The 16,177-nt window shown below is 34.1% G+C and overlaps 2 protein-coding genes across 2 annotated transcripts in view; one reads left to right on the top strand and one right to left on the bottom strand.

The window, feature by feature from the left end:
- Nucleotides 1-2,788, bottom strand: part of LOC128994042 (zinc finger protein 236-like) — a 37,452-nt gene extending 34,664 nt beyond the window's left edge. Inside the window, exons 1-2 of the mRNA XM_054418255.1 lie at nucleotides 2,367-2,788; nucleotides 1,230-1,372 (exon numbers count right to left, since the gene is read on the bottom strand). Coding sequence (XP_054274230.1) covers nucleotides 1,230-1,372; nucleotides 2,367-2,490 — 267 coding nt within the window. The 5' untranslated portion in view covers nucleotides 2,491-2,788. The remainder of the gene's footprint in view (nucleotides 1-1,229; nucleotides 1,373-2,366) is intronic.
- A 2,567-nt stretch (nucleotides 2,789-5,355) lies between these two features.
- Nucleotides 5,356-16,177, top strand: part of LOC128994022 (putative inorganic phosphate cotransporter) — a 79,282-nt gene continuing 68,460 nt past the window's right edge. The window contains exon 1 of the mRNA XM_054418234.1: nucleotides 5,356-5,536. Within this exon, the coding sequence (XP_054274209.1) occupies nucleotides 5,428-5,536 (109 nt within the window). The 5' untranslated portion in view covers nucleotides 5,356-5,427. The remainder of the gene's footprint in view (nucleotides 5,537-16,177) is intronic.

Here is a 16,177-nt window from a genome sequence, read left to right as displayed (position 1 = left end):
TCTGTGTAATGCAGAAATAAGTCAGAAGCTTTTGGATGATTTGTAAAGCACGGGTCACACTAGGCTGCTTGTCAGCTGCTGGTGATCAGCGTCCGTGGGCCCTTGTAACGAAGACAGTAGAACCTTGATTTAACAAGACTCTCATGGGGATTGTAAAATAAGATTTGTTATCAAGGTTGACTTCTTATCGAGGTTTGTAATAACATGTGATTAGGGGTAAAATAATTTTAAGAGGATTTGAAAATGACACTTGTTATCAAGGGCGACTAGTTATCGAGGGTCTTCTTATCAAGGTTCCACTGTACTTTTAAGTGATTATTGAGGATGTGTGAGAAAGAACAGCTGTGAGGTTTTGCATCGACTCACTGTAAACTGCTTGACATTCCTAATTCTTTGAAGAAACGTTCTACAAACACTCATAGTTTTGGAAAATATTAGAAATCAATAGCCTCCTTCCCCGACCACTTAAGCTCAGTCATTTCTACGCTGCAAATTACTACTTTTTAAAGATGCTTAACAACAAGAAGAGGTGTTAGTGGACCAGGCCTTAGATACAAAAAAGGATCAGTTATGTAAGAGTTTCTTCAAGCCGGTTGCAAAAACTAAGAAACATTAAAAAATTGTTTACGAATGTCACCACATAGCCTACATACCAGGAATTGCTAGAATTAGCCTAGTTAAACTTCTAATTTAAAAAATTGAGACAGGTGCTTTTGTGTAGAAAATAATCTTTGGTCGCCGCTGGCATGTTTCTAGAGGTGGTCAGACTACGCTGGTGGCTGGCGTCAGCGAGTGCGAGTGATCACGTGATCTCTGGTCCCCACTGCCTCGCTACCTAAAGTTGAACATGTCCGACTTCGCCAGCTGCTGACAAATGCTCACCACACAAACAAAACACATGTGGCGGTGTCAACTGCGAATTTTGTGGTTACATTAAGCTGACAGTAGCAACTTCTTTCAATTTGCCGCTGATGCCAGCCTATTGTGACCTGTGCTTAACTGGATACGCTACAGCTGTCCTCCATAACTGGACTTGTAGTAAATATTGGTCCCTGGCTATAGAATCAGCTGGTATTAGTCAGTAACACAGTTATCATTAGATCCATTCAACAATTTGATCTGCCTTTTTAGTTTATGTGTGTCAATGTTAGCCTATATAGGCCTAAATCCTATATGTATACCTAACTACATGTTCAAGTAAAAGGTAATTTCAAATCGCCTTCTCATACCTGGTTTTGATCTACCGGTATATATATCGTTGTGGCTTCTGGGGCGACTTCAGTAATGATCTGCTGTTGTATTGGAGGCTCCTGAATAATCTGGACGGGGATGGTGACATAGTTCAAGCCCATGTTTTCCAATGTAAGAGGATCTGAAATATTACATAGATCTTATCAAGTTAAGTGTTATTATTACCAGAAAAGTGCAAAATATTTCTTACTTAAAAGACCTACCAATGTTGTCAAAATAGGTAGGTAGGTACTTTGGTGTTATCTGGAGGCTACCCTTATACAGCGCGCTGCGGCGGTTAAGTTAGGTTGGGTTATCATAAATATGTTTGTAGGACTTTTCTTGTTTCATTATGAATCAAACCATACCAGATGAGTCATTCTTTCGCTCGCCAAATCCCCTCCAAGTAAGCCAAGGTGAGGTCGTTGACCGGAGCGTGCACATCACCTGTCACCGCCTATGGCAGCATGAGGCGGCAATGCATACATCTCAATCCTTACCAACATCGCTGCCTTCTGGGGTACAGAAACTCAAAGGCTGTTAATTGTAATCATGTCAAATTTGGACAGTAAGTTAAGGCCTATGTACCTATGTTTTTCCATTTATGATAACCCAACCCAACAGAACCGCTGCAGCATGCTGTATAAGGGTAGCCTCGGGATAATACCAAAGTACCCCAACATAATGTAAGTACAGTATACCACCTATGTGGCTTTTGAAAAACGAGGCCTTCAGTACTGTAATTAAAGTTTGTGTTCCTACTATAACTATTTTAATATATTCGTAACCTAAATATTCTGTGGATGTCTTTGCTTACTAAATGTATGCTCAGTAACTTAAGTATTAAGTTAAATTAGGTAGACCCTAGGCCTACTTAATTTTAGGTCAGACATTATTTGGCTAAGTTAGTGCCAAATAAAAACCTATTCTAGGCCAATTGTGTTTTCATTTGTGTGAACTGAATAAGGTCTTACACATAGCCTAAGTTAGCCTATTTAGATAGCCTATGAAATCCTAACCTGTAGGCCTAGAATTAGAATGTAGCCTATTTTATGCTGTTAGTTTACTTCATAGTCGAGAGATTTTAATTTTTCGAGTGAGCCTTGATGTAAGTTATCAAGATTGAATATTCTCACCTGTGCCTAATATTGTATTGCCGTCGTATGTGGTGAACATCAGCCGATTGGTATTGAACATGTCACTTGGGAGTGTAACTATTTGAGTATCCATTAGGTTGATTTCCTCAAGTTTGTTCTCCATGATAATTGTGGATGATTTCCGATTTGTTACTAATTTTATAACGTTAAACTTTAAGTCTCACGTGTGAAAAATAAGATGAGAAATAAGCACTATCCATCTAGGTTCAGTGAATCATAAACGCTACGTGAGCATCAAAACATTGAATTGAAATAAAATGCATAGCCTATTGCAAATGTTTTAACGAAATTGGTATGGAACCATCATTTAAACTGGTTAATTCTCTTCGTATTTTATGCAGATTTTACCGTAGGATACTTTTTATTTAATTATAATACAGTAATAGCAAAACGTAAACTTCAGTGACTGACGGACGACAGACTGACGAGACGAGACGACAGACAATAACAATTTAATTATTAAATGCCTTTGACTTTTACTTGAGTTTTTATCTTACAGGTATTTGGGTTTTCAGTGCTGCCAGCATACAAAAGAAATTACATTTTATGTTCTATATACTGTATAGGATAAAAATAGGTTGAATTAATTTTTTATATAATCAGGGATACTGGCTTTTACAGAGAATTTACAGTATATAATAAATACTCAAACAAAATTTGGCGATGTCTATTGTAATACTTGTATTACTTAATGACGAATAAAGATCTTGAATCTTGAGATAATCTTGAGATTGATAAATATGGGTAACATTTCTTCATAAACCATGGATGATGTCGCCCCTGTAATGTCAAGCCCGTTAAAGAAACTGGGATTTATTTTGGTTCACCGGGTTAAGGTTGATTTGCAGGTGGTAAAATGATGCTTTGTCTTATGTTTGTCACAAATTTAATACCCAGTCATTCCACATTTGACTGAATGCACTAATTTATTTATATTTCTTCAGTTTTGACCTTAGGGTTATATCTAAAATATTGGAATACATGCATTTATATTAGAATATATTGCATTTATTCATTATGTTTTTAAAGAACAACTATACTGTAGTACTGACTCTACCAAGCAGTAATTTTAGATAATGTTTGGTGTCCTAATTACCTCCAACGTCAGTATAAGAAAAATGTGTGCGTAACTAATTTATTATTTCTGATAGAAGTTTTGTGAAAGGTGAAAATTCTACAAGCTTATTATGATGGAGCGTTCTAAATATTTTGTGTGTGGAATTACATTATTCCTGAGTACAGTATGTAGAGTATATGGTAGTACAAATGAGAAGAATAGTTTTGATTCATCTTGTAATTGAAAGTGTTTTGATTTATAGCTTGTGGGCTCGGGTTGGATAATTTTTGTACTAATAGAAAGTTTGAGAATTGGCTACATTTTTTCTCCTTGCAACAAAACAATTAGCCTATGTGAGATAGTTTACAATAGAACATTTATGAGAAGGATTCTCCTTGTAACCAAGCAATTTTACTGTTAGAGGAGTCCCCATCTAATATTGATTGTTACTTGTTTTTGATTCTTTATCATTGTTATCTAATTAGTTTACAATAGAACATTTGAGAAGGATTCTCCTTGTAACCAAGCAATTTTACTGTTAGAGGAGTCCCCATCTAATATTGATTGTTACTTGTTTTTGATTCTTTATCATTGTTATCTAATTAGTTTACAATAGAACATTTGAGAAGGATTCTCCTTGTAACCAAGCAATTTTACTGTTAGAGGAGTCCCCATCTAATTTATTGTTACTACTTGTTTTTGATTCTTTATCATTGTTATCTAATTACAGAACTTGTTGTTCCCCATGATGATTTTTAAATTGTTATATATTGTTGTTGATTGTAGTTAGATTTGATACATTTTTACCGTATGTATTTAGTCATTTTTCAGTCCGTTCTATCTTCATTTATGAAATGTATATGCCTGAAATGTGACGTTTTGCCATCTTTGTATGCATATGTAAAATGGAGTTTTGCGTTGATAGATAAATAGGTAATTTTTTAAATAATATAAGTTTTTTTAATAGAACCTTTGAGAAGGATCTAGATTTTCTTCGTAACAAAGCAATGATTTTAGATTGTTCACAATAGAATATTTGAAAGGGATCTAGATTCCCCTTGTAACAAGCAATAATGCCAGGGGTGTTACAATAGAATGATTGAGAAGGGTCCATGTGCTTCTTGTAATAAAGTAATACAATATTGTTATCTTTTACATTGGAACCGTTGAGAAGAATCTAGATTTTCCTTGTAACAAATCAATAATATATACGATTTCAACAATAGAATAGTTGAGAAGAATCCTGGTTCATATCATAACAAAGCAATAATAGGCCTATGTGATTATTTACAGTAGAACCTTTGAGAAGGATCTAGATTCTCTGCGACAAAGCAATCCAATAATATGAGATTGTTTACAATAGAACCTTTGGGAAGGATATAGGTTCGCCTTGTGTATAATATGACGCACTTGCTGCGAAAGGATCCCAAAATAACTCGTTCAAGAACTCGGAAAACAAGTTATTTTCTTTTAATTACTTATGTAATTTTTCCAATTAATTGTATTGTTTTTGGAATTTTACTCTTTAAAAAATCTACAATTCCTCCATTTGGTGTATCTACAATTAATCACAGGGGTTCCCATATTTAACTTTTAACCAATTTTTATTATATATCAACTGTATAACATTTATTATAGTGTAGTCCAAAGGCCTTAACATAATAAGGCCTTACATAATCAGCTGTTATAATTTGAACCCATAAAATTGTTTATAAACACTAATTTGTATCCTAACCTAAAAATAGGAAACAATGTTATCAGCTAGGTACACTTACACCTAACCACCTTACGGAAGTAGTAGACAAAGTTGATAAGCATGATTCGAACGAGAAGGGGAAACGAGGGGAATCGCAACAATGTGAGCCGAAGAGGGGAAAGTGGGGTTAACAAGTGCCCCAGTGTTCTGTCCGCGAGTCTTTTGAGTCAGTGTTGTCGCGGCGATCGTAGCGGTCGCGTCCAAGTGTGGTGTGTAACCTGACCAACATGGCAGCTACATCGACAAACGGAGACGCCAAACAAGACAAGGAAAATGGAAAAGCTCGGACTGCCGACGTGGAAAACGGAAAACAAGCGAGCGTGGAGAAACCTGAAGGTAAAACTTAACCTTGTTTTGTAGTGTCATGTTTTGTTTACAAATGTAAAATCGCATAATATCTCCATTTACGTGCGATTTTTAGATATTTAATATGTTTTACCATGGATTTTGGATACTTTTAAGTGAGATTCTTTCTTTTTTACAGAATTTTAAGCATATTTTGATACGTGTGCAGTGTAAGGTTGTTTGCGCGCTGATAACTAAGTGTTTCTATTGTTTTATAGTAAATTGTACAGTGCGCGCTTTATTATTTTATAGAATACAAGGAAGAATCAATAGATTACAATTAAATTGTAATATTCGATCTTAATAGTTTCGAAGTTGATAAAATGTCTATATAAAAATACTAAACAAATCTCTTCCTTTATAAACCAAAACCGCACAGATTGCATTCAGTCCGTCTTAAGAGTTGATAAATCTCATCAGGGGTAAGTTTTTTCTTTGACCTTAAAAAGAACTAGACATTTTTATTCCCAATTAAAGCTGGAAGCAGTTTAAAATAAAAATTAACGTGGCGATTTGAAAATAAGATAATATATTCTAAAATGATTGTTAAATTGTTTTTGTCAATTCAGTTTTAAAAACATTAGTTCCGACGTCGCTTTTGTTGATGTTTTTTTCCAAAGTTAAAAGACGAGTAGGTACTTCACTGACGAAAACTTTAACTTACTTACCTACGTAAAAGTTTACTTTTTAAAACAAAGTGTTATACTTATAACAGCAATATTATGAATTTAATATTTTGAGTGTAACATCATTGAAATATTGAGGGAAAATATAAGACATAAGACGTAAAACATAAGACGTTTATTTGTCATTTTTACATGCATGGACAAGTCAAGTTGTTTTCATACAATTGCATGCGTCACATATTCAATGAATACCTAAAAAATATAAGACATAATCTGAGGTTCAATGAAATATAAAAATACAATAATACAGTGTACATGGCGAGAGATTGCAAAAAAATTAGAAAAATATAAAATATGTGTAAAAGGTCTACACCTCTAAGAATGTACCTAGTCATTGTAGAAAGTTTTAATCGTTCAGCTAATAAATTTCTTCTAGATTACTCATCTTAATTAATTACTCATTTATTCTCAATTCATTAATTACTTTCATATCAATATAGTAAAAATAATTATAGTGTCATATCTTATGACATTTAAATTCACTGTTTGATTACAATTAAATTCCACAAAAACCGTGTCATGCATTGAGCGGCTATCGTAATTGTTTATAGGCTATCTTTTTGCACAAAAAAAGAATCAGCTGGCGTCAATGGTATCAGCTGTAAATTTGTATCACTTGTAAACTTCGATTGTATCGGGAGTAGTTATCGATTGTAGTTCATTGTTGCATTGTTGTCGACGAAATTGTAATTTGTTTACACTGAATCTGACAAGATGAATTACACCATAGCCTCCTATTACACGGCAATGACCGTGATCATAACAGAACATGAATTAAGATACGAATAATAGACCAAAGTTGGATGTCTAAGTTACAGCTAGTTATTAAAAAAATCAAAGCCGTTTAAGAACACTAGAACAAGAAGGAGATACAACATTTTTATTTTGTGAATTAATTATTGTAAAGAATAGTGTATTTTGATGAGAAAAAGTTTGTTACTTTCACAAGAGGCGAGAGTATCCCCAATCCACACTTAAATTTGAGCTCGTGTCAAAAATAGGCTATTTATTTCAGGCCTTAATGATAAATTAACACAATTATGCCTATTTGCATAATTTTTGAACTTACAAAGTCAAAAATCTCAACTATCAGTTCTATGAATTAATCATTACCTAATTTATTTTCGTAGAATAATTAATTCATCGTTTGCATTGTTAAAAGCAGATTATTGGTAACTTCACAAACTACATTGTTGCCGTTGCATAGCAACCAAAAGCGAAAAATATTCACAACAATGCTATTTGTTTAATTGTGTTTTATAACTGTAGTGTTTTGAAGTACAGCATTTCTGTATAGGCCTAGTGAAATATTTATTGTCATTATTTAATAAGTTTTTCGCTCTTTAGGGTCTTGACTCTGTTGAGCTTTGAAAATATCGAATAATTGAATAAGACCATGTTCTTAATTCTGTCACATGATCACCTGATTTTAAAATTTGATTTTGTGTTGAGAATTGGTTTTATATTCAAAACTACATTACCAGGTATCGGTAAATTCGAATGATCTCCATCTGCAACCATACCACTTAGCGTAAAATGTTTGATATCCATCTTCTACATTTGACAGTTGTAATTAGTTTCAAAATTTGGTTTGTTGAATATTGATAGTTTATTTCGCTAGAAATATTTTCTAACTTTTATCGTAAGATACAGTAACTTAAATCCGATTAATATTAAATAGTTTTAATAATAATCGGTATTCAATACTCTTAAGATTCCTTAGTAAAAAGCTAGTCGCATATTATTGACTTCAATTTAGGATTCTGGGTTTCTTAATAATTTAAATTATGTAGCACCCTTTTACTATAGCTTATTTATTTCAACTTTTAATACTATTTAAGTAGCTTTAAAACACTACCATGAAAACTGAAGTAGGCCTATTGTTAGTATAAAAGAAACCAAACACTGTAATTTGTATTAAAATATTCAAACAAAAAACTATTAATCATTTGAAGGGCATTTCTAATGCAAAGAAAATAATATTTGCCAATGCTATTTGCAACAAGGTAGCCTAAATAAAACAGTTCAAAAAAACAAACGCCAACACACCATTATACTCTTTGAGAAGGAACCTGTCTTTTGCTTAAAGAATTACATCGAAAAGGGTCTTATGGCTTAGTTATAGTGCAAAAAATCAATGTTATTAAATACTTTTCAAGTATTCAAATTAATGTTATGACCGTTACAAAAATAAGAACGTAATGTAGGCCTATACAATAAAAAAGAATTAACATTTCTGCATACATAAACAAATTCCACTACAGTATACTACCTATCATGACAGATTAAAAGTAGGTAAAAGAAGATTTTGATCAAGAGTTTTGAGCATATACTTTTCTCAGAGTATACTAATTACTTCCCCGAGCAAAGCTTGGTCCCCAAGTACTTAAATACCTAATATAACAATAGTTTCTATTAGCTTTACTGCTTTACTCTCACATGCAGCACACTACATTATGAACCTTATCACAATCATGCTGTACTTTATCATGATAATTAATTTACTATCACAATTGTGGTCGTAAAAGTATTAGACCTGGGACATTGTCATTGAAGCTGCTGTAGACATTAACTACTATCTTGATATTTTAGCATTTTATTCACCTTGAATGTGGCTATGTTTATATTTTAAAATTAAATTTTGTGTTACGTCCTGAATATATACACACGTTTATTGTTTGCCATTGAAGCACAAATGATAAAATCTGCTCCAAAATAAATTCCACTTATGCTAATACCAAAATGAAACAGCCATTTTACGATGAAATTGGATTGAGAAGTCTACTTCTAGACAAAATCATAGATTTATCTTTGAGTGAATTTCACTACAGTACTGTGAAATGACCTGTTTTCGTTATTTGTTTATGTCTTGAGAAAACTCATTATTACATTGTTTACTACGGAAAAGAATGTTTACTTTGGAAAAGTAATGTTTACTATCTGTTATGAGGTTTTCCGACGTAAACGAATAAAGATTTGTTATTGTTTGATGGATTGTTGCAATTTGCAACAATTAAAACTGTAGGCCTACAATCAATGTAAATTTAAAGTTTAATTGACTTAGCCAATGCATTAATATAAATATGGCCAAATAAATGACTTGTGACTTATGACTTAAATTGATAGCTTAACCTCAAACATGTTTGAGTTTTGTAACGTTACTCTACCGGTAATAAAGAAATCCAATGTCTTTTTTAATTGAGAAAATAATTAGTTTTTGTACTGTAGCTAAAAGTAACGTTCAAAACACAAATGAAAGTGGTTAAATCTCGCACTAACATATGATCTCAAATATGTAATGAATCACTTTATAATTTAGTTATGAAATATAGCCTACTATTTCATCCTTTTGTAAAATCGGATCTTGTTTTAATGTTTTTGATCAGCGTTTTTGATGTAAATACTACAGTATTTACATAAACCGAACTTGCATAATACCTCAACAATCAAATGCTCAACAGCTGATTATTTACAATCTTTTAACAAAACTCGCACCATTAAGTGCAGCCAATTGCAACGCTTCATTTTCAACGCCCAGATGACGTCAGACTGCGTGTCCAGTACTGTAGGAAACATTAATTATTTTGACAGTTTTTACGACCACACGCTAAATGGAACGCGATTTTGCAAATTGAAAGTTAAAATTAGCGTCAAGTCGTAAAGATTCACTTTTGTTTACCCACGTACAAATCTCCTGGACAAAACTAACGACGTCATTAAATGGAGTCCAGTGGCTTTCAGTTGGGCGTGCCCACTAAATGTGATTTAAAAGCAATACGAAACCAAAGTGCCAGTTAAAAATAACCTTTTGACTTTTCCTCATAGCCTCTGGCTTAACGACTTGATAATGGAAGAATAGGGTCTTTTCAAGAGGATCCTCTTCCTAAAAAAACCTGACAGAATTTTACCTAGGCAAACATAACCTTACCTAGCATAACATAAACTAACCTAAAATGTACCACTTCTCATCAGATATGTACAATAAAGCTGTGGTGGTGCATATTTGGACCTGCAGTATACAATAACCTAACCTAACCAAACATAAACCTAACATAACAGAACCTGTCCCTAACCTAACCTGTGTCCCTTTTAATGAATCATGTACAGTAACCTATAGTTGTCATGTATGGACCTAGAGTACGCTCCTTCTTAAAACAACCTAACAAAACCTTACCTAACAAAACATTACCTAATTTATCAAACTAAAACATAACCTTATCTAACACAACATAACATAACCTAACTTAAGCCCCTTTCCATAATGTACAGTGCAATAAGCTGTGGTTGACGTGTCTGGACCCAGAGTCATAATCTTCATAACCTAATTTGATAGAACCTATAACCTTACATAACAGAATCTTACCCAAACTAACCTGGGGGATTGAGCTGATTTAGTGGTAGAGCGCGGGGCTTCGGTGCCCGAGACCCGGGTTCAAATTCCACCAATCACCAATGGATTTTATCCATGTGATAATGCCTCAACCCTCTATGACTAGCCTGAAGTAATGTGTAAAACAGTTCCGGACTAAAACCTAGCGTCTAGGATGTGAAGGTGGGACATAAAAAACTAAGCTAACTTAATCTCTTTTACATTATCTATTTTTAGCATTAGGCAGTTTTTCCTAGTGGTGGCACTCTTTTTTAAAACACCTTATTCCTTCAATTCAAAGTTGGTCATCTAACTTGATAGGAAAAGTTAATACGGTTATTTTTAACTGGTACTTTGGTTTTGTACTGCTTTTATAAATAACATTTAGTGGACATTTAGGTCAAGAAAGGCTTGTTCATTGTTCAGGCCAGGTGTTACATGTCAGGTTCATATCAGGTGTCGAGGAGATCTTCATGGCATTGACACACACCTACGCATCACCTATATAGGTGGCCTTGGTCCTACCTCTCTAAACATCTCATTAGTTCATTGAATTAACATGATAATTCACCCACACACGTATTACAATTACAAACGTACGTTAACCTTTGTTACGCAAAACCCCTTGTTGAAATATTTGGGCTTGTCAGTAAAGTATTGTCGTAGTCGTAGTCATCTCGTTATCGAATCGCAAAAGGTTATGTAGCATGGATGGGTAAATCTTCCAGTCTAAATATATGCAAAGTCTAATACAGGATGGTTCGCGAAAGGTTACAGTATCTCAAATTGATTTCAGACAACCCGTTAGTCCTACACTGATGAAATGAAATTATTTCCTACTAAATTAACCATCAACCAAGGAATAATGTAAAAATATTTTTAATGCTTTTTGAATACCCGGTGTTCATAAACCAGAGGGTCGCTCGTTCAAATTTCTGAAATTAATGTCAAACACAAACATAATATATCATATTATAAATAATTTTAAAGCCCTGTTAAAAAAAAAAAAAAAAACATTTAGGTGAAAACAAAACTAAATTATCTTTAGCCGTTTCAAAATTGTCGCCACTTTATGAAAAAGTTTGATTTTTATGGAATAATCTGTATCTTTCTTGTAATTGCAGATATCTATACCCTGATTCAAATATCATATTCCTTTTGAGCTAATCTTTATTCTGGTATCCGATATTATAATATTATCTTCAAAACACAAATTTTCGTTGGGTTGCCAAAAATAACATTCTTTCCCCATAAACGCATATTTAACTTAATTGTTAACACAGGCCACAGTAATAATACTCTAATTCACAACAATCGGACAGCTGATTAAAAAAAATCAGGTTTCTGTTAATTGAATTACAGCCAAACTCTGATTGGTGTTCCTGATTATTTTATTAGTATTTATATTCTATATTCATACTTAAAGCAGGGGAAAACTACTTGTTTCCATTACAGTTTTCTGTCATAGTTTTTGTACCAAGTTAAAGGCTCTAAAGCATTTGTACATAGTTTGCATGTTTGCAAACAGATTGTCATCGTCGCTCAACGCTGTGTACCTAAAGTAAGCAAACACAACTACGATCCCATTCTTGGGAAGATATCAAATTATGCTCACAAAAGAAAGACACAATAAAAAAGAATAAAGGCACACATGCCAAAATTGTCAAATTCTATGTTTTTAACTACGTGTACGTGGTAGCTAAGAACTTAATTCCATTCATTCTCAAAAATACATTTGATACATGTGCCTCGTGATTATCTTAAGCATTGCATTCACTTCTGTAAATTCAATGACAAATTCACTCCGTATACTGAAGTAGACATCTCATTGGGCTAGTAGCCCGTATGTACCCAAATAGAATGCAGTTGAATGACCTCATTATAGAATGTGCAACTGTTTTAATTCCTATTTTCTCTGGTTGTTCATACCAACCATATTTTGATATTTTGACCATATTTTGATGGGGGACTATCCTGAGAGAGTCTGTAGATACAATGAGTTGAACTTTTAGGCTGAAGTGATTAAAAAGTTAACGTATGAATGGGACCGTATTTTTTCAGCAGAACACTCTGATGCAACCATTAAGGCCTCCATATTATTAAAAGCTGGATTTATCATGGGAGTGGTGTTTACTACAAGGTAATGTAGCCAAAGCTTAAACCCAAAATCGTTGTATGGTAGCTTTTTCTAATACAATACATGGGGACGAATGAATGGTAATTTATAAGAAGTCTAAGTACTATAATAACTCCGATAAATTGTAAGGTCTTAGATTAAACATTGACCTTGGACACTGTAAGTAGACCTATTATATTGTAAAAACGGTTGTATGTGTTTTGTGTTTAGTTAGTTAAGAATAAGATTTCCGAATGAAGACGACCTGACAAATATTTACACTGTAAAATTCGTCATGAACAAGGTATCTTCTTAAACTATAACAAATGTTTCGGTGTTCAGGAATAGTTTCAAATAAATACAATGTCAAATAGATTCGAGGGACATTGAAAATGGACGTTTAGATGGTAGGTGGGACATTTGGGTAACGTTGACCAAATTGATTGTTTTATCTGTAAAATATTATAGTGCTCGTTTCCTCCAAAAGGTCATAAGGACCAAAGAAGGTCTTGGAAAACCAGAAGAAAAGCACAAGTTTTTAAATGGATAGTTTGAAAGTTTGTGAAATGTCAAAAAGTAAACTGTAATAATCAAAATGCACTCTGCGTATACCGGATGGAAACATACCTATAAACTGTCTTCATCTGATCCTTAAAGGATGATAAATATTCCAGGGAGTATGTTCATCTCTGTTATAGACAGAAAGATACATATTCGATAGAGGTATTCAAATATTTACCTGTTTTTCGTTCTGAGAAATACTAGAATTGAGGTAACAACTAGTTTACCTAGAAAACGATTATGTCGAAGATGATATTTACTTTCAACTATGTCCAATTAGGGAAATTGTGAACAGCTTATAGTAACTAACGTTATCGTTTTCTTTCTTCACCTTTCTTTTTTCCCTGTGTAAGTCATACTTTAATCTTATAAATGGTTATATAGCTTAGTTAACACTGCATTTATTTCCTCAGTTTGAAGTATAAACATGTCTTTCCTGCAGTCTCGAACAATCTATCTAGGTTATCTAAAGCTCATCAACTACCAGAAGGTCTCTGGTTCGATCCTTAGAAAAACCTGGACATTCTTTTATGGTTTTGAACTGGACACAGCTGTTCTTATTAGTCTGATCATACTCAGGAAAAAGCTACACAAGGCATCTCACTCCCTTCTTAATCCTTTACACATAATCGAGTTCAAATAGACACCTTTGCGTCCCCATCTAGATTAGTGATTGCTACTACTGTTGTAGTGATCATCAGATTTGGTGGTTGCTAATAAATAACTTTAACGTTTGTATATTTCACGGGAAGCTAGAGCAATTAAAATTACGTTTTAGTTTTTGCGAGTAGTTAATAGATGCGTCTCAACTAATTTGGCTTGATTGGACGGAAAAATAGCGGAAAAGGCGTGACATTGTGGACATGTCGACAAATTTCCGGTGACCTGACTGTGTTTCCGGAACTGATCAGCTGAACAGAGACGGCATCGATGACCTAGTCACGTCACCACTACATCATTTTATCTGAACTTAGGAACTTTCAATCCTTTCATATCGATATAGGCTTAAAACCAGAGCACAATGGTATTTGACGGGTTTATTGGAGGGGTTCAATTCAGTTCCTCAAATAATCAAGCGTTCCAAGACAGACGTTGATCCTGATGTTAAAGATAGGTGTGGGCACATTAATAGCCCATCATTAATCGCAACTAGGCCCAGAGTCGTCTTCTCTAAGAACCGAACTATCAGCCTTCAGATTTGAAGGCGAACAAAAAACCACTCGGTTGAGACAATTATCATGTACCCACACCAAAACTAAATAAATTATCCTAGCACTGATTCTACGGATTGAAAGTCTTGTGATGTTATATAATCATAGCCATGTGTAAATCTTCTTGCAAACAAAACAGTTAAGATATTTCATTTTTAATAGGTTGAAGGAATGTCATTTACAAAAATAGGTATTGTTATTTAGGCTATGGGTAGTTTCCCAGTTAGAGGACATTGTCTATCGAATCGTGCGGTGGTTTGAGAGTTCTAAACAAATACCGGACTGATTTGAGTTGGAAATAGATCAACTCCCTACGTATTGTACAACCTTTTCAGCCATGTAGAAATGGAATGCAGAAAGGAGTCAAACGAGTTAGCCTCCCAACCCAATAGTCCTAATCTAGCACATACTCTATAGTCTATACGATGGGACCTGTCTCCTGGCCCGAGACCTACCTGAAGACTGGCAAAAAGTTTATGGTCCGGACCAGTCCCAGACACGAAGGATCAGGAGACAGGTCCCATCATACGGACTATAACACTGAAATATACCCCGGGATTATCAATAAAGTCGAAATTTGTCTAGGAATCGTCTGAAATATGTGCTGGAGTAGTAGCAACGCTAGGTATGGTCGAATTCGTACCCCATGTGTGAGAGAGACCAGTTCACTACTAACTTACTTTCCAAAATAGCTTAAAAGAAAGTTGTTTAGACTTTATGTGCTATCAGCAACAATAGTTGTCGAAAATGTAGTATAAATTGGCGAGGTCAACGTTCATCCATCTCGCATGGTTGAATTTGCCATGTGGGTGTGACATTGTCACCATCATGATTGGCAGATGCCAGCTGCAATTGTCAGCTGATTATAGCGATGATGTCACTCTGTCAGCTGATTGATTATTGAAGGTTACATGCAGCTACTTCTCAAAGTTGCGATGGCGAATTAAGATTTAAGTTTTGAAATTTGACAACTCAGTATCTTTTGATTGTTGGGATCTATATTTTCTGGGACACTAAAATGGGACTTCTCAGTGTATTCACTACCTTTATTTATTCACTACCAGTATTTTAGGTTCAAGTCTAACCAAACACGAATAAGCTTTGTTAGGCCCATAGTGGTTCGTAATCCACCTTTCTAGACATCAAAACGGATAGTGCTCACAGCTAAAAAAAAGGGTTTTCGGTAATCTAGAACACCCACAATTAAAACCGTACGATAATTACAATTACTTGACGTTACACATTGAAATTATCCACCTAAACAGATTTACACCTAAATTTCATGGTAAACACAAACCCCAATTTAATCAGGATTATCCACTAAAACAATTTAACCTTTTAAACTGTCAGGTTATTAGGGTTCATTGAGTTTGTTTACAGTGTGGCCTAGATACATGCTGGGTAATTTGACATTGACCCTGTCAGTCGTTGAAGAAACCGAATACTGAATACCAAAATACCGAATGCCGAATACCGAATACCAAATACGTTGACAATAGCTTGGCTTCATACGCAAATGATAATTATTCTTCGTTTTATCGTTTTTTGACTGGGCATGAAGTAGACAGCAATCTTATTTCAAAGCTATAGAAAGGAGGAAACTATTCCCCGAGCAGGTTCTAGAAAATTCCTTGAGTCAGGTTAAGAGGGTGAGACAAGTGAGTTAGTATCCTAACCTTAGTACCTTAC

This window comes from Macrosteles quadrilineatus, unplaced genomic scaffold, assembly GCF_028750875.1.
Source record: "Macrosteles quadrilineatus isolate MER2022 unplaced genomic scaffold, UCM_ALF_1.0 Scaffold_1__1_contigs__length_201487025, whole genome shotgun sequence".
NCBI lineage: Eukaryota > Metazoa > Arthropoda > Insecta > Hemiptera > Cicadellidae > Macrosteles > Macrosteles quadrilineatus.
The sequence above is the reverse complement of the archived record's forward strand: the minus strand, read 5'-3'. Positions and strand labels throughout refer to the sequence as shown.